Source organism: Topomyia yanbarensis, chromosome 3, assembly GCF_030247195.1.
Source record: "Topomyia yanbarensis strain Yona2022 chromosome 3, ASM3024719v1, whole genome shotgun sequence".
Classification (NCBI taxonomy): Eukaryota; Metazoa; Arthropoda; class Insecta; order Diptera; family Culicidae; genus Topomyia; species Topomyia yanbarensis.
In genome coordinates this window covers 129,997,814-130,023,070 of record NC_080672.1, presented here as the reverse complement: position 1 = coordinate 130,023,070, position 25,257 = coordinate 129,997,814, and the positions used below count along the sequence as shown (strand labels likewise).

General features: G+C 38.0%; 1 protein-coding gene across 16 annotated transcripts in view; it reads left to right on the top strand.

The window, feature by feature from the left end:
* Positions 1-25,257, top strand: part of LOC131692299 (adenylate cyclase type 2) — a 213,286-nt gene that overhangs the window by 173,250 nt on the left and 14,779 nt on the right. For 15 of the 16 annotated variants that reach the window (XM_058979271.1, XM_058979270.1, XM_058979269.1 and 12 more), the window contains 4 exons: positions 19,974-20,136; positions 20,435-20,755; positions 21,422-21,436; positions 21,875-22,117. In XM_058979271.1, coding sequence (XP_058835254.1) covers positions 19,974-20,136; positions 20,435-20,755; positions 21,422-21,436; positions 21,875-22,117 — 742 coding nt within the window. The remainder of the gene's footprint in view (positions 1-19,973; positions 20,137-20,434; positions 20,756-21,421; positions 21,437-21,874; positions 22,118-25,257) is intronic. The other variant, XM_058979272.1, reaches the window with a different exon arrangement.

Sequence of the window (25,257 nt, the reverse complement as noted above, 5' to 3'; positions counted from 1 at the left end):
AATCTGCGGACCTGGAGCGCATTTTGATTGAACCCTAAAATGTTTGAACGGAGCATTTAGCGATAATGATAGTAATACCAAATACAAATTCACAAAACATATTTGTATTTGGTAATACCATCATAAACCTAAAAGCTTAGAATATAACTTTGTCAAAAATGCAATAAAGCGTGCAACACACCAGAAATAACAGATATGCCATAACCGGGAACTTTCCCTTATTAATTAATACTATCGATTCCGCGCACAGGCAGCAAAAAAATCAAGAGCCAAAACTAATACCCTTCAAATCTGGCTGTTTATGACGATAACATCTGAACATTAAGGCCACTTATGTTGCTATGCTAGTTGCATCAGTCATTTTACATCAATTTGAAAGAAACCTGTAAATTTTCATTGAATCTGATGTAGTAAAACGTGTCGTTCAAATATATCTAACAAAAAGCATCTTTCAAATATAACATCGCGATATGAACATCATATCGTAATTAGAAAAAAAAAAAAAAAAAGAACCAGAAAAAAACAGTGAGGTAGCGGAATGGGCTTGAACCGGCCAATTACCACCAACCATTTGTTTACTCCGTAGCGCGTTTTCGAACCATACCGTACCAACAGACAGTCACTTGGTTGAAATATAACATACATGAACTTCTTCTGAGTGCCATAAGTTCACCGAGTTACGATTAGTAATTTTAGGGGAATTACGAATAAAACCGATCCCCTGCGACTTTCTCCATAAATAAATTTTTTCTTCATTTTATTATGACAGGTTATTATTTGTTCGATTATGTACAGCATTTGAAGACAAATTAAACTTTCATTAGTACGTCAAATGTCACAAAAAAAACAAAACAAACGACATCAATGTTAATCGTCCGGATGTTAGATTTTGCTGGTGGATGTTATGGTTTTAATCAAATTAAGCCTCTAGTTCCCAACACCGCCTCTAGGCGGTCTCTTTAAAAATCTAAATAAAACTACTAAAACATGATTGTCTGTTGTCATCCGCACTAGTATTTCTTCCCAACGCTCACACCTTTCATACACACACATTGTCTGAATAATCGTAGCTTTCTGTTAAAGGAAATTGAAGCTCAAAGTTGAAAATTCGCTGAAAACGTGAAAAAAAAAACTATTTTGTGTTTAGTGGTAATCTTCATTAAACAAATTTTAACTATTTTTGGAAATTTTAACAACAAAATTTTTTTTTGGGTGGCCTGTAGCATTTTACTTTTTTTTTGTTTTGCTGAGCTGTAACAAAAACATGCTATCGTCGAAAGCAATCATCCCTGCAAAGTTAGGCTCCATTTAGAAAGTTCCATCTGGTGATTAGGGACCATTCATAAATTACGTAACGCGTTTAGGGGGTACGAAAAGTTGTGACATATGGGGGAGAGAGGCAGTAAGCCAGATCGGTTCGAAACAATTTTTTTTCGAGGAATTTGTTACGTAATAGGGGAGGGGGGATAGAGAAATTTATGACAACTTGTTACATGGGGGGAGGAAGGAGTCAATTTTGGGCAATTTTTGCGTTACGTAATTTATGAATGGTCCCTTACCTATCATTGAGAATGGCATTGGCTTTAAATTTCCAAGCACAAACGTGATTGGAACACTTCAGTGAACCACCTGTTTCTTCTCTTTTTTCTTTTAGACAATACGGTGCACATGCGCCGGGCATGTCATGCTTGTGGATAAGGGCCATTAATAAATTACGTAACGTAAAAATTGCCCAAAATTGACTCCCCCCATGTAACAAATTGTCACAAATGTCTCCACCCCCCCCCCCCCCCCTCTTCTATTATGTTATTCATTGAAATTTTTTTTCCTTCGGTGAAAACATATTACGTAACGATCTAGCTTACTCCCCCTCCCCCTATGTCACAACATGTCACAACTTGTCGTACCCCCTCCCCCCTAAAAGCGTTATGTAATTTATGAATCGTCCCTAAACAACTGTTTTCTTCGTTCCTTAGAGCGTTGCAGTAGTTCTGTGTAAGGGTTGGGGTTTAGAGGTAAAAAGAGGCATGAGTTCTCGCTCCTCCGAGTTTTGTTAATATTTTTTTCAGCTTATATGTCAAACATAAAATTTCAGAAACAAATAATATAGGGGAGCCCGGGGCTAGTTGGCGGTTGGGGTAAGTTGGCGGAACCCCTTTTTCTCCGTTTCTATTAGACATAAAGCGTTGTCTCTCGTTGTGTACCTTAAGTAATGTGAAACGCATTATCCAATGTGTTTTTGTTGCGAAACATTATGTTTTGTAGAAGCTGTGGACGAAATTGTGTTTTTGAGCATAATTTGTAAATTTTCTTAATGTTAAACATTTTGTGTAATTTAAGGTCCCGACCGATTATATTTTTCGGTAGTGCGTGAAAAGAGGCTTCAGCATCCGTATAGATATTATGCCTATTCATACCCAAAAGTAATTTTTTGAATCCTTTTTTATAAAATATGCGATTGGGGTAAGTTGGCGGTATCGCACACGGGGTAAGTAGGCGGTGATTGATAGTGCAAAAATAGTCATCATATATTTTTATTTCTGGAATTCACTCCAAAGTAAGAGAAACTTTTTCTGGTGTCTCTCGTCAATGAAATGGACAATTATTTCAGCCAAACGCCTGAAGAATTTCGTAAATTTGCTTTTGAATATGGAGTACGCGTCGAAGTCAAAATGACAGTATTGAAACTGAAATATAATGAGATATGCCGAATACTATACAGTTTTATTGAAAAGACAATCGGCACATTCCATATGGACCACTTATGTGATTGTATTCCTAATGAATTGCTTATTTTCTGGCAGTCCGCCAACTTACCCCATGCATACCGCCAACTTACCCCGAGGCTGGGGTAAGTTGGCGGCTTTTCCGCGTTACTTTTTTTGTCTCTAGAAATGAAGACAACGTATCAAACATTTTAATAAAATTCAGAGATGTTGCCAACAGTCTACTATTTCATGCAACGTGTTCTATTTTGCAAGATCTACCAAAGTCAAAGCAGTAAAAAATGAAAACTGAAAACACCGCCAACTAGCCCCGGTCTCCCCTACCGTTAGTAGCACAGCTGGCTGGTTGGCTGGCTTGATTGCAGAGGAGAAAGGAGCTCTCTGGCCCGGAACTTCATTCTCATTCAAAAGTTCGGTATGGCTTGACGTCGCAGGTAAATAACTCTTACGTATGCGTTGGTGACCAACTAACATAAAAATAAATTCGCGTTAAACAATTACCAAGACTTGAACCGACAATCAATATCTCGCCAAAGAAACCCCTTTACTAACTGCGCTATAGCAATACATGATAGTGTCTTCGCAAAGTGACATACATAAGTTTCGCTTGAGCGTGAACGATTCAAGCGTATTGAGCTGCGGCCCGTGCATGGCATGGGTATGGGACATTGCAAGTTGACGTCATATGAGTAAAAATGCTGGAAGATATGACACGCTCACTTGCACTGAATCGGAATAAAAAAAATTTCGAAGTCCATGTAAACAAGCTCGCTGAGCTGTCATTTTTTCGAGCATTTTTACTCATACGACGTCATCTTGCAAAGTCCCATATCCATGCATGCACGAGCAGAAGCTCTGCGCTTAGATCGTTCGTTCACGCTCAAGCGAAACTTATGTATGCCACTTTGCCATCACGCTGTTATGTATCGCGTTAGCTCAGTTAGTAAAGGGGTGTCTTCGGTGAGACAATGATTGTCGGTTCAAGTCTCTTGGGTAAATTATTTTAACCGAATTTCTTTTTATGGCAGTATGGTCACCAACACATACGTAAGAGTAATTTGCCTGCGGCTTTAAGCCATATCGAACTGTTATGAGAAATAAGTTCTTGGTCAAGCTAGTTCCTTCCCCTTATGCAATCAAGCCAGCCAGCCAGCCGGTGCTGTGCTACTACGCGGTATGTTAGTTGTTTCTGAAATTTCATGTTTGACTATACTTATACAGCTCATGAAAAAAAACAAAACTCGGAAGCCCGAAACTCATGCCTCTTTGCATCTCTAAGCTCAAACTTTTACACAGAACTACTGCAACGCTCTTTGGAGCGAAGAAAAAAGTTGTTTAAGAACAAACATGACATGCCCTTCCCTCCCGCATTGGAAAAAAGAAAAAAACAGGTTGTTCGCTGAAGTGTTCCAATCACGTTTTTGCTTTGAAATTTAAAACCAATACCATTTATAGTCTAGAGAATTCGTTGTGGTGGTTCTGACATTGTGCCCACCAAGTCCGCTCCCGTCTTTTTCGCGTTTGCACGCACGATTAAATTAACTACGTTTGATATTTGGTATACTCCAATAATTATTAACAAGTTCGTCCTATACGTTGGAATTTTTATTGAGAGATTCTCTGAAACGTACACGCCGCACCAACTGTTTCTTAAATGCCGCTGTAAGGTTGCCAGTAAGCTTTTGGTGTAACTAGCAATTGTATTTGCTATTTGCACTTGAAATTTAGTATGTAGCGGTAATAATAAGCATCCCATTTTGTTTTAAACGCAAGTACAATTTTTAAAACAGAATTTGATTGATTAGTTTATCTCATTTAACCAATTTTATCAATTCTGTAATCTAAAAGGACTTTTCAATTCAGAATGAACGTTGTGAATTTGGCACCACTGCACCTGGTATAATCAACCTGCACAAAACGTTGGAACAATATGTGGAACATATTTCTGGAACAATATGTGTTATCCTTTAGCCCTTTTTCTTTTGTGGCACAGACCTGTTGGTTCACATTTATTTAGCCCTTCGTTATGCAAAATCGCAATATTATGACAGATGGGCTAAGCGCGGCGTATCATGGAGCGCGGCCGTTCCTTTCAATCGGGAAAGGCCGCGTGGAATTTTGGGGGAAATTCGCTAATAATTAGGATGAAAATAATGTTTTATGCTTATAAAAGTTATTCATCTTTGTATGCAAAACCCTTCGTTCATAATTTAGGAAATATTTCTAAACAAATCAATCGTGCGAATGCTCTGTGCACGATTACATTTTCACTGGATACATTTCAAGATAAATGCCGTAGCTTCGTCAGTTTTAACTATTTTCACATACATGTTTAACAAACATATGACTACTAGGGTGGCACAAATTTTCATATTTAAATTTGTGTAGACAGTTTCCTATGTGTTCTAAAAAATGTACAATGCTAACTCCGGCAGATACTAGTACAGTGTACAACTTTTCCAAGAAAAGTAATAGGCTACGACTTCTGGTTCAAAAGTTATTCTGTATATTCACAGTGTCTATATCGTTCAAGAAAATTGAATTTATCTGAATACCCTGGCTGGTATTGCAAACAAGTTAACCAACCTCTCATTATAAAATTAATATTATGACAGAGGAACAACATCTCATAGTAATTTTCTGGCTAATAAAATTTTAAATGGTTTAACCTGTAGGAGAAGTATGATTAAAACCGATACCAAAAGCTTTAGATACCTTTTCTGAGTTGTCACAAAACCAATAAAATTATATTTTTTGTTTAGAATACTTGTTTGGAAGGTTCTTGGAAAGACCTATTTTTGTGAGGCCCTCAAAAAAAATTTAATAAAAAATAATTTTCGCTGCACTTTATCATTGAAATTGTAATATGTACGTGTGTTCAAAGTGAAAGTAAGTGTGATGTATAGATAAGTATATGTGATACAAATATGTGCATATTGTAGCTTCATCATGTAGTAAAAGGAAGAGAGTGCAAAAGTTTAGTGTTATAAGCAAGAGTATTCCATCCTATATGATTTTTTCATGGTATGGATGTTTTCAAATAATCCTTCCGAACATCATTGCAACCTTCATAAGATATTGTGGCTGAAAGTTGAATGAATAGCGCGCAAGTCTCGGGCAGAATGACAGATAATATTTCGTGCCGTGCCGTTGGACCTTTGTCCAACTGAAAAACATCTGAACGCCAAAATCTCATGTCAAATTTGCTTTGACAGTCTATTTATTAATCTTTTACACTACTAACGTCTTCTTTGGAGAGTTTTTGACATTTGTCAGTTGGTCCAACTAGCGAATCAAATTCGTTAGTTGGACATAGGCTGTGGGCCAACCAGTGAATCACGACTGTATATTCCTCATTCATGACTATAATACAACCCGTGCAAAAACGGCTTTCGTTGATAATGGTTTGCCTCAAGGTGAGATGGATGTCGCAATAAAATCACCTCCCCGACTAAAAATGAACCCACCCTCCGCAACCGGGCCATTTGTAAATTTTTTCCGGACCGAAGACAAGAAATGTTTGGATCTATTGCAGATTTTTCGAGTTCTGATGAAGCAATATTCGGCGGTGATAGAAACATCAATAATTAGCCCTGATAAGCTTCTGGTGGAGGAAAATAATTTGAAGCACGCAAATTATATTGCTGGCTACAGGCCTTTTGCAAAGGAGTATAGTGTATATGTACCATCTAATCGGGTTGAATGAGACGCGGTCGTCCTCATGTTAGCTGTTTTACCCCTTTATAAGACAGTGGCAACTATATTGTCACCTTTTCTTTTCCTGCATGGACAATACAATTAACTCGATTTTGAATAAAATACTCTACAACTAAGTTGGTGATCAAAATTTGTAAAAACAAGTATTTTTTATCCGAAAACGCGGTTCTTGAGTTGCAAAAAATACAAAGATCAAAATAAAATGAATCTAAATAGGTGGCAATATAGTTGTCTCAAACCCATTCCAATGAAGGCTTTGAATTACTTTTGAAATGTTTCCCTTCTTTTTGAGCTTGCAACATCAGCTATGGATGAAAAACAACAAACAAACAACACGAAGTCAGAGAAATCGGGATAAGATCATCCAAAAAAAAATACCACCGCCTGTGGTCTGTCCTAGTGCCTGAGAGCTAAATGGTTTACGAAAACGGGAATCGGTAAGCAAAAATTCCTATTCCTGTGAGAGTACCCCGCTCAGCACCAGCTAAATAGGATAATACGAAACGACTAGCGCCAAGAAAGGTAGTTGTAAAGACATGTCGGTCATTAAGGTCAGCACCTCTGGATCGTTTCGCGTCTCGGCAGGTGACGATATTTACAGTAGACATCAGCAAGTTAGATATAGCGCGAAAGTTGGACAGCAAGAAAAAACAACAGCAATGGGAAATCTACGAACAATTAACGCAATATAAAAAGAGTAAACACACAATCCCTACTGAGGTAATACCTAACGGTGACTGCGTAAGTTGAAGGCTGGAAGGAACAAGAGGTTTAGGTTTAGTCGGTAAGCTTACTACAAATCACTGCAGTAATCCGCACTACCACGAGCCACAGGCAGCACTGTCTGTTCAAGATTCCTTCTTGATAACAGACATTGTCTCAATTTGTTGAGCTGAGTAGATTGATACAAAAGAATAGGGCCTCCAGACCTGAGAAAAGATCTTCAAAGTTTGAGGGTTGCTATACCCTTCTTTTGTAAGAAACGAATAAAACCAACCCCCTTAAAAATGTCCTGAGCACTGGCCTGAACAGAGATGGAGGTAAAAACAGCGAATCTAGCAATAACAAAAATGGTTACATAAAAACGGGCATAACGGTAGCTAGCTTAAGCTTTCGTTTGGATTTCTTCCTATACTATCCTTAAGAAATAGAGTTTCATAAAATGTGTTTACCGGGCGGTGGCAACCATATCGCCACCTTTTTCGAAACAGTTTTTATTACGAAATAAATGTAGATTCTAAACTAAGTGAAAGAACCGTGTTTCCATTAATATAACATTCATTATTAGCCCCAAACTCTCGGCCTTATCAAGGGTTAAAGACCCCATGCTTCAGTCAGGGAAGATACAGGATGTTTGCATTCAACACCAGTGGCAGCTGACAGGAATACGTAATACGTCAACTTAGACTCTTATCGGGTGACCTTCGTCGGTTTTGCTCTACCTACCTCCTCTTTGACAATGATCGTCTACCTGTTCGCCTTTTTGTGCCACAGGTAATGAAATGCAAAAATTATAAACAATCAGGACACACAGCCTCCCATTGTAGCAATTGCGATGAGAATCATGTGGATGACTCCTGGGGGAGGGGTGTCGAAAAGTATCTTTACAGTGGGGGAAATCAACATAATCTCCCGACATGATGATACAATGCGGAGAGAAACTGAAGAGTTCCCTTCAGGGACCCTCTAAGGTATCTTTCGCAGAAATGCTGCTTTAAATAGCTAAGCCACAAGTCTCTACAAAAATCTATACTGGCTTGTCTACTGACGATGGTGACTCTGATGAACACCAGGAGGGAACATCTTCTGCTGCGCCTAGAAGCAATAGAAAAAGGAGGAACTTTTCCTCTCCTAAGATTCGTTGTAATGTTCAGAAGGTGTCTCTTCAATGTCCTCCAAAATAACAGTACTTACTGGTGCAAAACCGAAGCAAACAGCTCCTGGTCTCCGAAACCTGAGCTCAGAAAAGAAGTTCCCAGCATTGTGGACCGTATTGTTACAGAACACCCTCTTAAAAGCATCCTGGTAAGCTTTCTCACTGCAATAAAAACATTCTTAATGCAGTTGACTGCAAAATAGCCCCTCCTTTCAGCGATTATATCCTTCGATAGCTAATTCGAACGAGGTCACGGATTTGATCACTGTTTAACAGTAGCATTAAAAAAACATTATCCCGAAACTCGATCCTTTTAAAATTTATTATGCGAAACATGATGTACTTCAGAAATAGATTTTAATTTTTATTTGCTTGGATCGCGAACACTCTTACGGAAGAGTACTTTTGGGGATCAAAACGTGCTATTCTTTCAATAGAATTAACCTTCCCTCGACACCAGGCATTGAAGATCTTGCGACATTGCAGAACTCTTTCCCGCACTGAACTTAGTTTTAGTTGATTTTAACTCCCACGGCATAGCATGGGATTGCTTTCATGATAATGATAATCGAAATCTACCTCACTCCAAAAACTTTGTGATAACTCCATTGACAATTTTGAACACCGGTGAAATGACACGGATCCCTGCTCTACCAGCGCGCCCAAGCTCCTTAGACTTGTACCTCTGCTCGACTCGGTTAGATTGCATGTGGAAGGTAATTCCTGATCGACACGGCAGCGATCCTCTGTCAATTTTAATCACTATTGCTAACGGCTTAAGGCCAACGAGTACAATCAATATTTCGTCTGACCTCAAACGAAATAGTGATTGGAAGAGCTAAGCATCCTGCATCCGGTAAACTCGAGTCCATGCAAGACCTTCCTCCGGAGGAAGAGTACGGCTTCTTAGGTGGCTTTATTCTCGACACCGCTATTCAAGCTCAGAAAACGTGTATCAAACGCGAACTCTCGTGGAAGGTCTCCCAACCCGTGGTGGGACAAAAAGTGTTGAAACGTGTACGCGAAAAAGTCACCGGCGTACAAGATCAACCGGAATGGCGGGTTACCTGAGCCAATGAAAATTGTTATGAAAGCCAACAAACGCTTACTGTCGCTGGTTCGTTGACTGATTAATGAGAGAAACCGAACCTGAAACAGTACTAACGAGAGAGTTGGACATTCGATTTCGCCAAGAAGGTTTGTACGGATTCCGCCCCGGCACAGAAGATCTACCGCGCCGCTTCCCCCCGCGGACGATAATGTAACAATAAAGCCCCAGGACCAGACATAATGAAATTTTACTTGTTAAAGAATCTGCCAAGAGACGTTTGTTGAATTAATTTAGTATGTTTCTTAAGAGTAACCTTGTCCCTCATGGCTGGAGGCAAGTGAAGGTCCACGCCATCAAAAAAAAAAAACAAGAAGAACAGCCTCCGATCACAACTTGTATGGACGGATTGAAATGCTCTCTTCTATTCGGAAGTTAATCGAGAAAATGGTCCTGTTCTGTCTCGACAATTGGGCCGTCAGATATACAATTTGGCTTTCGTAAAGGCAAAGAGACGAACGATTGTTGCTCTTAACAGGAATTCAAATGGCATATGCTAGCAAAGAGCAGATGACATCAGTTTTCTTACTGACTCAGGGGGCTTGTTGTCTGAAAAACATATGTATTTTTCGCAAAGTTATTTGTCGACATCACGAATTAGCTACGTGGACCTTCCCCAGGGCTCATGTCTAAGCCCCCTTCTCTACAATTTTTAAGTGAATGACATTGACAAATGTCTTGTCAATTCCGTCACGCTAGGGCAGCTTGCAGATGCCGTTGTGGTATCTATCTAGGATAGGATCCGCCAGCTGGCTTCTTCTTATATTTTACTAATCCCTGTTGAAAACGACATACCCCCACTCGACCAATGTTTCCAAAATATTGGTTTTGTTACGGTCGTATATTTGTTCTGATTAAAATATTCTATATTATGTACCAATTTCATGCTTCTGGAAAAATCAAAGATTTAGTCTTTATATCCGCATTTAAACGATCATAACGTTTTTTTCCATCGGAATACAGCAAAACAAAATAATATATATTCGTTGTTGGACATTACGAAAAATATCTTCATGCCTCTTCATTTTTGTAAGTTGCTTTCTGAGTCAAGCAACCTCTGTCACAAGAATAATCTTCTCTGTTCGGATTTATTTTAAATATTCTAAAACTACTTTTCTGCAAGGTTTAATTTTTGTTTTGGAGCAATGTATAGGTTTGTTCCAGTACCACATGTGATCGTTTCGGAGAAAACAGCAGTAGAAAATACACGCTCCTATTTACACCGCTGATCGATTCAGTTGAAAACTGTAAAATTCAACTGTATCGATAGTACCAAAGGAAGAACAAGAAGCGACTTCCGGGATAACTGTCTCCCTGTTTGCTCAGTACTTCCAATTTACTCGGTACTGGAACAAAGACAATTTTTACATGAAGTTCCAAATATTTTCATACTTTCGCTACACAGCCAGTTGATTTCGAAAAGAGGCATTTCCGCATTATTGTGCACAAAGAACAGAATGCACGATAACCGCGCTACCGGATCTCTCGGGAACTTTGATTTTTTTAAAGTGCTTAATTTGCATTAAGCACTTTAAAAAAATCACGAACTTAGCTCACTTTTTCGCCACAACTTTGTATATAACCACTTCATAGAGGTATATTTCAGTCCCTAGGGTGGCTCAGCTTGTTGAACAAAGCCTATGTTAAGAGTTAGCATATTATGTACTAGACTACCGCCCCAATACCTCAACAGTAACAGTTCCAGGGGGTTCGTTTAGGGCGTATGTTTAAAAACAGGGCATTGCCATCACCAAACAAAATTCACATCAGATTTACAAACCATTTTGTAAGTTTCTATCACAGGGTGTCTACTATAAAGTAGCCTTGCTTTATTGGTATTATTGAAATATCTCATGAAGTATTCAGGCTCCCATATGAATCTTTTACACCATCTTTCCAACATGATTCTAAATATTTAGAAAGTAAAAAATGGATCGAGATATAAAAATATTCAATTTGTTTATACTAATTTCCGAACTCTTAAGTTCAATAAAAATCCAACTTTAATTTTAATTTCTTTCCATATATTGTAAAGTTTACGAGTTATCATTATGGTTATTATGGTATATGTACAATTTATTGAATAGTAAGCTTAACAAATAACAATTGACACACTTTTTTGTTAAAGGGTGTGAGAAACTTTTTTCGAAGAAATCGGATATTAATTTTTATGTGGAATGCACCCTTCATAGCAAAAAGCACCAATTTAGTACTTTTCGTTATGTTTGCATTCACGCCGCTCATTTTCCGGTCCACTTTACGTATAGTGGCGTTATAGTTTTCGTACCCCATCAATGTCGTTGCGCCCCATCCAGGTTGTTGCGCCCTATCCAAGTCGTTGCGCCCCAGCTTTAAATTGGCGACTAACCAGCAAATATTCTACAACAACAGCGCTGTTCTTAGGTTTGCTAGACTAAACTTTAGATTTCAAGTAATCCCACACAAAAAAGACTGGTACCGTTAAATCCGGAGAACGAGGAGACCATTCCAAATCACCATTTTTCGAGACAGCGTCCTGGGAATTTGTTTAGCAAGAACTTGATTGTAGTGGTTGCAGTGCGACAAGGTACCCCGTCTTGGTGAAAATAGAAGTGGGGGGGGGGGTGCTGCAGACCCGTACTCAAAGCCATTCTTCACCAAATTACGAATTGTCTTGTTTGTAGGCGCCGAATGCCTACCATGTTTTTTACGATAATGGCTGTTCAATGTTGAAAAAGGATATATCCAGCTGGCACACCCTGTATGATCTGCTTCAGCGAGGGAATATCATCGTTTCAAATGCTTGAAGCAACATAATTTATCTTTTTTTTCGCTGGATGATGTTTAAAACCCTAAGGCCCAAAAACTTTATTATATTTATTCGGGTACCGCACAATAGAGTGAATAAACGAATAGTTTTCGTGGTTCAAGTTATATTCTGAAAAAAAATATTTTTGCGTGTTTTTATGTGTAAGCGAAAAATAAATAACTTGATATGACCGATCGAAGTGATAAGGCGGTGACATTAGCGGTCGATGACTGCCAATAATAGGTGTTATGGCTGTAGCGGTGACTACGAAACTGTTGGGAATTTGAAATGACATTATGACAGTTCCTAGATGATGAAGTGGTTAACGCACCCAACTAGAGCTTGGCAGAATGTAGGTTCGATTCCAGCTCAAAGATATATCTTCTTTCAACTCGTTCAATAAAATAGTAAATAGTCAGTGCATTTTCAAAAAAAAATTATAACGGATTGACACCGCCTGAAATTGCAAAGAAAATCAATAGACGATAATAATTGAAATCGCAGATCGTCCTTCAATATACGACTCCTGGTGTTTATTTAGCAATATCGATAAAAGCGAAAATGTTGGCAATTTTAAAATGTAATTAGTTTAAGCAACCACCATTGGGGCCAAGGGGCCTGTTGGTGAAGGTAATAAACATAAACAAATCGGCGCAGGTTATGAAATTATGTAGATAGAGGAAAGGCACATATTCGGGAAAAAAATTAATAACTCTGGAATTTTTCTACCGATTTTGATGATATACAGGACTACGGAACTATCTATCTTTTCAAATTTTAATTAAAATAAAGAAGCTTCTTTATAAAAACATTGAGCTAATGAGCTAGCTAAATATATTTCTTGAAATTATTGTAAAATAATTATTATTTTCAATTATCATATTGTTATCCCAAAACCGTATAGTACTTTTATCAAAAGAACGAAAGATAGCATACCGTGGGAAAGTTCTATCCTTCTTTTTTTTTCCAGAATAATTAAAATATTGAAAATTGGTTGAAAAATGACCGCGTAGCCAATTGTTTAGAGAAGAAAGTCTCAAGGGCATATTAAATCGATCGAAATGTTTTTGTGTTGTATTTAACAACCTTTACTAGATCACTTGAACAGTACATTCATTTTGTAGCACCGTGTAATTGATTCGATACATGTGTACTAGAGATGGTCGGGTTCGGGTTTTTGGACCCGAAACCCGGACCCGACCCGAACCCGACGGGTTTCGGGTCGGGTTCGGGTTCTGTAAATTTAAGCTTCTCGGGTTCGGGTCGGGTTCCGGGTTTTCAAATTTGAAATTCTGAGGGTTCGGGTCGGGTCCGGGTTTATGAAATTTTGGACTTTCGGGCTCGGGTCGGGTTCGGGTTTTTCAAATTAGAAATTATCGGGGTCGGGTCGGGTTCGGGTATTGAACAAAACAACCCATCCATTTCATGACACTGTTTGCGTCTATACACATAACGCAGTCTTTTTTGTAGTAGTGAATTATACTTCGTAATACGAATGGATGACACATATAACCGTACCAAATCGTCGCTGTTGTGCTATCTTATGACAAGCGCCATTTAGCATATTTCGAGAAAAACGATTTTTAAAGCTTGAGATTGAATATCTTGAAACTTATAAATGGTATAAACAATCCAAAGAAGACAATTGATGCTTCTATCTGTTCTGCATTAATCTCTCAAATATTACGAAGATCGGTTGACTATGTTGCGAGTTTTTACTATGAATGTAAACAAAAGTTGCACTCACACGTGTCATAGGCGTGTATTGATGACAAAATTTGTATGACGTGTCATAATCGTGCATGGAAAATTTTCCATAGAAAAAAATCATCACTTTTTAACTTTTATTCATATCTTTGGGTTCATATGGTCTATAAACATTCGGTGAAATGCATTTTAAAGGAAATGAGTCAGGGAATCTAGAAAAATGGTTATTCTTGATTACAGTGTTGCCAAATATATTTTATTTCCAGTTCAAAACTAAAACTGTGTTTTTCTCACAACTCGTATAATTTTCTTTCGAAAATGTTTATGCCATTGTGTTCCTCAGACATTTTCACACATAAAACCGTCTAAAACTTCAATATAACTTGAGCCCATCCCTAGATATAATGATTTGAAGCAAAAAACTCACAATTTCTTATCATGTTTCTAGCTATATCTAAGTAACCAAGTAGAATTTCAAAATTCTGAAAACGCCACTTTGTAGAGATTTTTCAAACAAGTAATGTGGCATATCTAACTCAGTTTACCCCAAAATGGCGTTTGTCATAAGATAGCACAACAGCGACGAAATGTTAGCACCTCTGAATCGCTAGAATTCGTCGTATTTTCTGGTGCTCAAATATTGTATTTTTTCATTCTTGCTTAAAATTCCGTCTCTTCAGATTCGCAAACTGCCTGAATTATTTAATTTTTTAAACGAACATTCATGAAAGATCATTCAACAATACGTGTTTCACATCTTAAATCTCTTTGCGTATTATTTTTCATGATAATTAGTAATAAACCAAGTCAACAGGAATTTATCGGAAAATCACGGTTCAACTTTCTATAATGGAATATAAATTTCGACAAGTACTTTAAAACCGATACTTAGGCCGCGGCGACTTTTTCTCTACGTAAACGGTTTTGTGGGGTACATTCGTACCCCAGAACTAAAATCGCTCTAGTATGTCTAATTTTTATTAAATTTATAATTAAATTGGATAGTTTTATTCTAAAATCATTCGTAAAGTAACCTGTTTAAAAATATTCGTGCTTTGGCTATTTAATTAGGTAATATTTCATTTTGTATAGAACAAATCTTTAAAATACGTCAAAATTCTCTTTTTCTTCTTCATATTGCTATAACTCCGGTAGTTTCAAATCGATATTGACCATTTATACGAACAAGAAGGAAACAGGAAGGCGTCGAAGGAATCGGTAGAGCCGGTGCATTGTACGTGTATATAAAGTAAATATTTGCCAGAGCCTGGGCTGCAGAAGATAACGATTCGAATGATGCGTCTTGCATAGTATATACAAATCATATTCACGAATGTGTTTTGACTCTTTCATCCGCAAAAGCAAAAATTACGATACCGATCCAAACGCATTTTCTAGTTGCTTTGCTATAGTGCTTTGTTATACCAAACAACAGATACTATTATTCAGCAGAGTTGAAACTTATACAATTTTACACAAGTTTCTCGCTTACTATGTATCGATATTTTGCTTTTAAAAAATATATAATTTTTTTTTTTGAATTATGTACACATGACAAAACACTAACGCTAACGGTTTTGTGGGGTACATTTGTACCCCAAACAAACTTTAAGCAAGCACTGTTAAATTGGTCAAATGAAACAAATAGGTTGTACCTGGCTTCACGGAAGTTTAATAATCAAATTGGTTTATGATAAAGATTTCTTGCAATTCTTGCAATAAACTGTAACGGAAAAATTAGGGATTTGGACTCATAAATTTGGTGGTACTTTGGTGTCATTATGGCGGCTCAAATTTAAAAAGGGCACATTATTTTTTAAAAGCAGATAGTTTAGGCCAAATTTATTTTCTAGAAACTGTCTTTGTTCCATCAGACCTAAACCTAGCTTCACTTCCGCCAGGTTTCGTTGTTCATGACACTCATATGGTGATGGGATAATAGCACCATTATCAAATCAGTGGTAAATATATGATACAAGCACTTTCTGTCAGATTTTTCCCGGGCTGAGTTGTTGCATGATCCGGATTCCTTCATGAAAATACATGAATTTCCACGAACTTAACGAAATGATCGCAAAATTTTTGTGTGTTCTGTTGAAGCCATTAACGGATTTTTAAGTTTGGAGTCGTTCCGAGAGCTCCATTGGAGATGTCGAAGCATCTCTATTGGCGCGCATACCGTATAATCTGAAGCCTAAAATAACGTCAGAAAATGATTGATACCCTTCGATACAGGTTTGACCGTTCCAACCAGTAACGTGGGTGACGTCATGTAAACTGTCGAATACGAATTGCCAATTGCCATAGCTTAATTTAATACATGTAATAAACTATACGAAACTGCCTTGCAGGAATGGTTTCTGATAAAAAATCAGAAATTTTGGTTAATTACGACGGGCAAGGTTGTTGGAAACTGTGACCATTAAGCTTTCTGTTTCCCCATGAGTTGGCCGCCGATTTAACTTAATTTCCGGTTAAGATATCAATAATTTATCAAGTTTCTCAGCACGTTACAAATTTGACGTTCAATAATAGTAAATATAAATGCGGATTCTACTCGGTAGTGATTTGTTTTTCCAAATGCAGATATAACTCAATGCGTATGGTGCTACTTCTGATTCGAGTGATTCCACTATTCTTAGATGAGTCAAGGGTCCAGCTCGGGTGCCTAGAATTAAAAATCTTCGAGATCTTTGGTTTTCTCTCCGTATTAGCAAGTTGGATTCGGATCGAGCTTCTCAAATTTTAAATTTTCGGGTTCGGGTCGGGTTCGGGTTCGAAAAAATTGAAACCCGACCATCTCTAATGTGTACACCCCTAAATACACGTATAAATCGGTCCAACAAATTATTCAACAAATAAAGGTTCTGTTGCAATAATTCGGTGATCAATCTTCAGACCGAGTAAATAATCAATAAAATTAGCTAGCACCTTACCTATTATAATTTAAACAGACACAATTACTCTACGTATAGAAAATTATACATCTGCCGTTTCGTCTGATCTTTGTTCGCCGCGCCAGTGATTGAATAAGTGACAAGTGGCCGAAGGCGAATGTATCTATCAAGGCGATAAATACGCGGTGGAATTGAAATCAAACAATCTTCCGTTAATCCAATTATTATCGAAAATCAAGTGCACACAAGAGCTTGTATTTCCCATCCTATGATTTTGATGTGGTTAAACCAAAGTTAAACATATGCTTCGATATAACAAAGCATATTGAATCTAGTATATCGAGCAGTTAAATCTAATTCATGAAAACTAACCCATGAATATGGTGGTTGCACCTCGACCATTTGCAAAGGCGGGACCCTTTCGGTGTGAAAATCTCAAAAAGGAAAATTTTCTAATTTGATTCTTTAATTTGAGGTGCGTGATACAATGGTTATAACACGGATAAAATTGCACACGCAGGGGCTACCATATTTATATTGGTTGGAATTGAACATTGCGGTAATCAGTGATGGCGGTAGTTTTTAACAAGAACCAATGAACATCAATTGCGTCTCACTAGAATGTATCGTAGCTGGCGTTGGCGTAGTGCAGCGAACGATGCCCTTGTGCAGCTAGCGTTGGCGCGCTTTCAAAGCGTTTGCTGCATATGATGCGTTACTTACTATTAACATCTCACACACTCATTCATGAAGACTCAAATTTGAGTGGCCAGCCACTCAATTTCATAGCAAGTGCACGTAGTCAAAAATGAGTTTACCTCGTTTACTCAGTTTCGAGTTTGTAGTTTGTCAAATTTGAGTAGATTTTACTCCAAAAGCAAGTGCAGAATATAATCATTCCGTATTTTTTCTATAACAACAAAGAATATCAACGTCACTTAAAATATAATTTACCTGTACCTCCAGGCGCTAGCGATGCATGGAAATATAATCCGAGAACGTTTCTTCACACCTATTTCATGTTAATCAGCACCTCATAATAATGAAAGAAACTACAAAAATAGGGATGTTTGATTTGAATAGAGGCAAAATTAAGAGAAACTTACCTTTTAATTTTGTGAATGATCCAGGTCGACTCTACAACTGTTAGGTCCGCGGGGAAATTGAATGGTTACTAACCAGCTGAGTTAATTCTACTGAAATAAAAACTCCTTTTTTGACATATTTTTATATGTATATGATTTATGGACTCACAAACGGCTTAACCGATTGCCGTCAAAATATATGCGTAGTAGGCATTTGTTATGGATCATGTTTGTGTGCTATTGGTTGGGGATTATCTGTTCCCCAGATGGCGCTTCGGAACAAATTTCGTTTTCCTCCTATTTCGTTGAATGTCGCAGCAATGCTCGATGGGTATTAGCTAGTTGCTTCTATTTTTAAAATTAAGTGTTCTGAACTCAAATTTTGGGTAACTTTGAATAAGCGTGCACACCGAAGCAACCGAAGTGAGATTGCTGTCAGTAATTTTCATTCCGTCTTGAAACTTGTTCGTGAACGAACGAACATATGGTATGCTTTTTTTATTTGCAAGGTTTAGGTTTTTTATGCGTGGGACACGTACTGTGCTCAAAATCGTGATAATTAATAAAACTGTCTTAAAGACGGCGCGAACTCAATAACACATATACACCCAAAATCCGACTGGTATGTTTCTATTACTTTTGGGTAAGATTCTATTGTCTTTTCGGTAACAGACCACGCAATTGCACATTGCGGTATTGAACTCATATTCCCGCAAAAATAGTAAACGGTGGAGTGACGAATTTAGGTTGCTAGACACCCAAAGTATGGGACCAGAGCTTAGAAACATTGTTATCCCCGCGTGAGAAACGAAATTCAATTCATCCCTGTCGCGATAAATGATATGTTTGGTTCGTTTCCTCGTCATTCGTTCTTGAGAAATAGCGCATTGACGTTCGCAAATGTTCAGTTTCAGAAACAAACTGAATTTAGTTTCTATGCTAGCTCTGAGAGGGATTATCGATCAAAAGTGCAACAGATATAGATTGCGCAGTTCACTTACGCTCCAAAATGTAAAAAATGGCAACTTTTGCCTTCAAACTGGTCACATAATAACAAATGAATGCTTTGGTTGGCGAATGAATTTATATTGCGTCTACACTCAAGCATTCGATTCTGTTTGAAATTTCAGTCAGTTGGGAAATCATTGAATGAAGGACGCGTTGAAACTGAATGCTGGTTTCGATAAAATCAACCAGAAATAGCCAACTGAATTCGAAATGTTGCACCACTGAATGGAACTATTTCGTTTGTCGCTTTCTGGCAGCTCAGAGAAACTGTTTAAACGGATTTAGAAAATTATAGATTCCACCCGATACGATAAACTTGATTCGATTGCTTTTAAATTCTAAATTTTAAATTCACCATATAAACAAGGTTGCTGAATTATTATTTTTTCGAGCATTTTTACTCAAATGACGTCATCTTGCAATATTCTATTGTGGTAGTTTGTTTGGTATCAATTTCCCGCTCTTATATATAATTCGTTTGTATGTGTGTGTTGGGAGTCAAACAGCACTAGAAAAAAATAAATTGCATGTAAATATGAGGAATAGAACCGACAAACATCTACTACCGGCGTCGGTGGTAAAACATGACGATGAGTTACTGAGTTTAATCAACGACCATGAGGTAAATTTAGGTGGAAAGCCCAACTCCTACCAGCAGAAGGCAAAGGATTCTTCATATTTTCTTTCGATCATGTCCATATGAATCTGCCTAGTCCTAGTTTCCCTTACTATGTTTATAACTGATTCGCTCTAGAATACCTAACCGTCTTTCAATTTCATTGCTTTCGCTTCACTTAGTTTGCCGATACAGTAGAACCAAAACGAAAAATAGTTTATCTTCTTTTAAATCCGTCGTAGTTTAGAAATAAACCATATAAAACCACAACTTTTCGCATCCTAGTAACACACCTTCCACTAACCACCATTAACTAGTTATTATCGTCAACATCCTGCAACCCCTGTCCCTGTACATCATTCAAGCTCTCTTCAAACATTGCCGTCCATATGTCGGTTGGTTGTCTTTATGTCATCGGGTCCCTTCTCTCAACTATTTCCCACAGATGGCCTCTAGCGTTTCAGGGTGCTCTGTTCCTGTTGCTGATAGCTGCTGTTCTAAACACTCTGGATCGGCAAGGCGAGTATGTGTCGCGTACTGATTTCCTCTGGAAGGCTAAATTGAAGGTCGAACAAGAGGAGGTAGAAACGATGCGTGGAATCAATAAGGTGAGCTTTTCCATTATATGTGTGGTGAAATCCATTAAAAACTTTATGAGTAAAAGTGTCAAACTCGTAACCATGAAAGTTTATTTGGATTTTTTCCTACTCTTTTGTAAAACTTGAACACCGTCGCAACTACACAACAACACCGCCTGTTGCACGTCAATAAAATTTCTGTTCACAAAGCGTATTTCCAATGATGGCGCATCACTGGATTTGCTGCATTGAAAAGTTGGAATTAGTTTTAACTTTTCCTTCCTATTCTTCTCTCCATGTCATCCTGGCGTGCAACACGACGCAACAGATTCTATTGGAAAACATCCTGCCAGCCCACGTTGCACAGCACTTCCTGAAAAAAGAGCGTGCCATTCAGGAGTTGTACCACGAAAGTTATTCGTCGGTGGCCGTGATGTTCGCTTCGATACCTAACTACAAGGAATTTTACGACGAAACCGACGTCAACAAACAGGGCCTCGAGTGCTTGCGGCTGCTCAACGAAATCATCTGCGATTTTGACAAGCTGCTGCTCAAGCCCAAGTTTAGCGGGATTGAGAAAATCAAAACCATCGGCAGTACCTACATGATCGCATCCGGTTTGCGGCCCGGCAAGGAGGAAGGTGCAACGGTAAGTAAAATTATCAGTGAAAGATGTCAAAATATCGAAGAGAGATGGAAAGCCATACAGGTATCACATAAAAAGCAGTTTATGAACTGTGCAAGCATAAATTATACAACAAACGACCATGCGCTTCCACATTTTATCAGGACGGCCATAATCTATCCTAAAAACATACTAAAAGCGATACCTTTTTAAGGTCAAAACACCCGTTTCCATAAATCCTCTTGAATACATTTACATAACTGAGTGGTAATTTACTGAAATTATTCAACGTATTTTGTTTGTTTATCGAAAATTTATCCGAGCTGCTCGTTCTCCTTAAGCCAAACTTTATGGTTTTTGGGCGACAGACTCATTCCGGCTAAAGAAATAAATAATAGAAAGAAGACAAATTCTTCATCGGGTGAACAACATCCGAAAAAAATTAATATTACATAAACACAACCAGCAGTTAATTTACCCATAAATACCTTTTTCGAAGCAAAAACGCCTAGGGCTCACTTTTCAATACAAGCTGGTGCTGGTAGGCGCTACTCACATTCACCTGTTATATCCTTTCAACTCACCTGTCTTCGCAAAATAAAGATTAATCGATAGGACACATCCTGGCTAATTCTTTATATTTTCTCTTCTACAACTCTACATTTCTCTTGAATATCCATACGGACACAGAAAAATAATGACCAGGTTGGTATTGCTTTGTGTTGGTCAAAATGTTAATTTTCTATCTACCATTAATCAGATTCAGCCATTTACACGTAATAAAAATAATCATACCACGTTAAACTAAAATAGCACGCAGATTTCATATAAGCATCAATAGACACAATTAACTCTCCGGAAGTCGTGCACTGCACTGAGTACATAACCTTCTAAAATCGACAGAAATCGTCTTAAGGCCGATTTCTTCACCCACGCTTAACTTTTCAATCACGTTAAGCGCAAGTGAAGGAATTTGTCCTTACAGCTAGAGACGGTTACCTAAATGTAGATAGTGACGCTACATCCGGAGGGTTAACTTTCCATTTATTCTCCTCTCCATAAAAACACCCTTCTGTAAACAACCTCACAATTGTTTTCATTTTGTGGTTCCTGGTTTATCTTTCCCTCTCGAACAACGAACAGGATGAAAAACGAACCGAGGAGCACAACGTGGTGATGTTGGTGGATTTCGCCATTGCTTTAATGACAGCCCTGGACCAGATCAATCGCGAGTCATTCCAACGGTTTCGGCTACGAATCGGTCTGAACCATGGACCAGTGATAGCCGGTGTAATCGGAGCTCAAAAGCCACAGTACGACATCTGGAGCAACACGGTGAACGTGGCATCGCGGATGGATTCCTGCGGAGTCATGGGACGAGTGCAGGTAAGCTCCACGCAGGGCAGGAAATATTCGAACCGAACCTATGTTCGAATACTTTCAAAGCACGAAGCTTTGCGTTATTGGTTCGTATACACAAGCTTCGCATCACAATCGCTTACCATCGTAATTGCGGACATTTGGGCGATACTTTTGCATGCTCTTCGGCGAGGACAAATGAAGCTTCTTGTTCATTTCATTGATGTTCGGAAAGATATGTAAAAGCTTTTGCGTAGTTTTCGACGAACACGAGCTAAGCTCTTGGTTCGTGTGATCGATATTTTTGAAACATTTACATGGAGCTTCGAAACGATATTCGCGAACACAGAAAATAAGATTACCTCGAAGTATTTCAGAATCACGAACATCGAAAGATTATATCAATTTAGCATCGCGAGGGCCATCGTTAACATGTTCGCCGGACGATATTAGTTTTCTTTATTCAAATACCTACCTACTAGCTATGCAAAAAAAGTATATTCTAGACAGAGGCCTTGTATTAAGAATGGAATAGGTGAAAAATAATTGTGACAATGTGTAGCTTATGAATGCTGGGGTTAACTGAAAAGTGACGTAACAAGTTTATTTAAGATACCCTACTGATATATTACCAGTAGGGATAAAATCAAGATTTCGCTACAGGGCGGGGATAAATTTTCAAATGAAATAAATTAGGGCTAGAAAATGAAGTTAAATGCAATGTACACAACGTATTGAGTGGCTCGCTTATCTTAGTCATGTTCCTATAGTCACCTACCAGTTATGTCAGTTTCTTGAGGATAAAGATATCGATATCCATTCAAAGGAAAAAATCGATTATCAGTTAAATAAATAACGTCATGATGTGTATGATTAATCCTAGAAATAAATAGGGAATGTCAATAAACTCGACCATTCCCGATTCATATTTGGCAGTTCTGGTCGTTTTGTAAATCTTGTTTTCGACTAACAGTAAAACCATTTTGATTCAGAAGTATGTTTTAGAAGGGCGCATGTTTTTTCGTGCACTTATTTAAAAAAAACGCATTGAATCCATCTACCAGTGTGATGAGACATTTTTGCCTTTCTCATATAGAAAGGTTATGCAATCACTCTGAAAAACGTTAACCCAATCCCGGCCCGGAGGGCCGAGTGTCATATCCCATTCGACTCAGTTCGTCGAGATCGGAAAAAGTCTGTATGTGTGTGTGTATGTATGTATGTGTGTGTGTGCATGTGTGTGTGTATGTGTGTGTGTATGTGTGTGTGTATGTATGGCACATTTTTGCCTTTCTCATATAGAAAGGTTATGCAATCACTCTGAAAAACGTCAACCTAATCCTGGCCAAATTTTTTTTCGACTCTCATAAGGTTTCTGGATTTTAACAGGGGCGTAGTTGATTGTTTACGGAGAGGGGTTACACCCCCCCCTCTACTGTTCACTTCCCTCCTTTAAAAATCTCCTTAAATCACCCCTCAGACCACCACCCCATCCAGCCCTCATACCCCTCCCTTTCAACCCCATCATCTTTAAACCACCACTATATCACAAAGCATACCAATTTAAGCTCGGGAGTCGTTCGTTCATGGGACTTTCGCCCTCCTCACATACCCACCCCCGCATGACAAAATGAGTTAGCAAGCAGATAACATTGATCTAATGCTGATTAGGCTAATGGAGTATTATATTTTTTTATTTCAAGTGTTTCACCGTCAACTCAAGTTCGTGGCTGGCATGCCATTGTGTATAAGTGCAAAGTGTACTAAGAATGTAATGGACATTTCCACAATTATGTTGAACATAAAAAGCCTCCGTGCCATAGTTTAGAGAAATGAGAAAGGCACAATTGCACCGCTAGGTGGATTAAAACAGGTTTTTATAACTGTTTTCGAATATTATATCGGTTGAGAACTTTTAGAACATGATATTTCGAGAAATTTTGAAAGTGAAATTCAATCAGTTGTAAAGTTATAGAAAATAGCCTTTTAAAATGAACGGACAATTGAATTATTACTAATACTTTATGAATACATTATCTAAGTTCTTTATTCAATGCAATATGTATGCAAAAAGTTAAAAACTGGATTTCCCTTGAGAACTGGGCCAAAAAATCGAAAAAAATGTGTTGGCGATCCGAGAACTAGAACAGAAATTGTAACTCTTGGACCTCTGAAGTGCATGCGTACAAAATGCTATAGTCTAATGTTTGTTTTCATTCATTTCATTTAATAATTTTCAGTTGAGCAATTCTGTCGTAAACTGCATTGTGGAGCGAGGGTCATAACTTCCTAAATTTAAGTGTTCCCATTAATTTAGTACACTCTCTTTAACATAAACTACTCTAACGAATGAAAAAAACACTATTTGCGATTTTTTTTTAGAAATTTGGGCGAAGAGAATTGATCAAAACTTTTGTACATTATATTGTATCATTTCATCCAAAAGAGTCATTTCACAAAAAAAATAAATTTCACGCTGAAACCCTTACCCCCTTAAACATACTTTATACATCTTCACCTAAACTCCTTGGCAGGGAAAATATACTCCGATTGAAGAAGAAAAGACGAGTTTGCAATCAAAGTAGCTAGTAAACATAATTGTATTCCGAAAAAAAGAATTTGAATTTCACTACCAATACGCTCATTCAAACTCGTGGCTCATAAATTGGTAAGGTATGCGACGCACCTAATCCCTAAATCCTAAATTATAATCTTAACATAATCCATTTTATTTATACTCAAAATAAGATTTACAGTTTATGCTTTTAAGACAGATAGTCACGTAGCGAACATGTTCGCGGTGGCCTCATGATGCTGATGCTTGAAGCGATATAAAACTTCGATGTTCGCGATTCTCAAATAAACGAGGTATTCGCTTTATATGTGTTCACCGAATATCGCTTCGAAACTCTGTGGAAATGTTCCAAAAACGCAAAAACCACGAGCCACGAGCTTACCTCGTGTTCGACGATGTGTGCTTCTAAGGTTAATGTGAACTTTTTCGAACATTGTAAAGAGCGAACTAGATGCGAAGCTCGCTTCGTCCGAGCAGAGATAAGTTTTGCCCCTAAATGTTCGCAGCGATTGTGTCAAACTCATCGATTGCATGTGGTATGCTTGAGAAGGTGCTTCGTGAAGCTTCGAACAGCAATCAATTCATTTTTCGA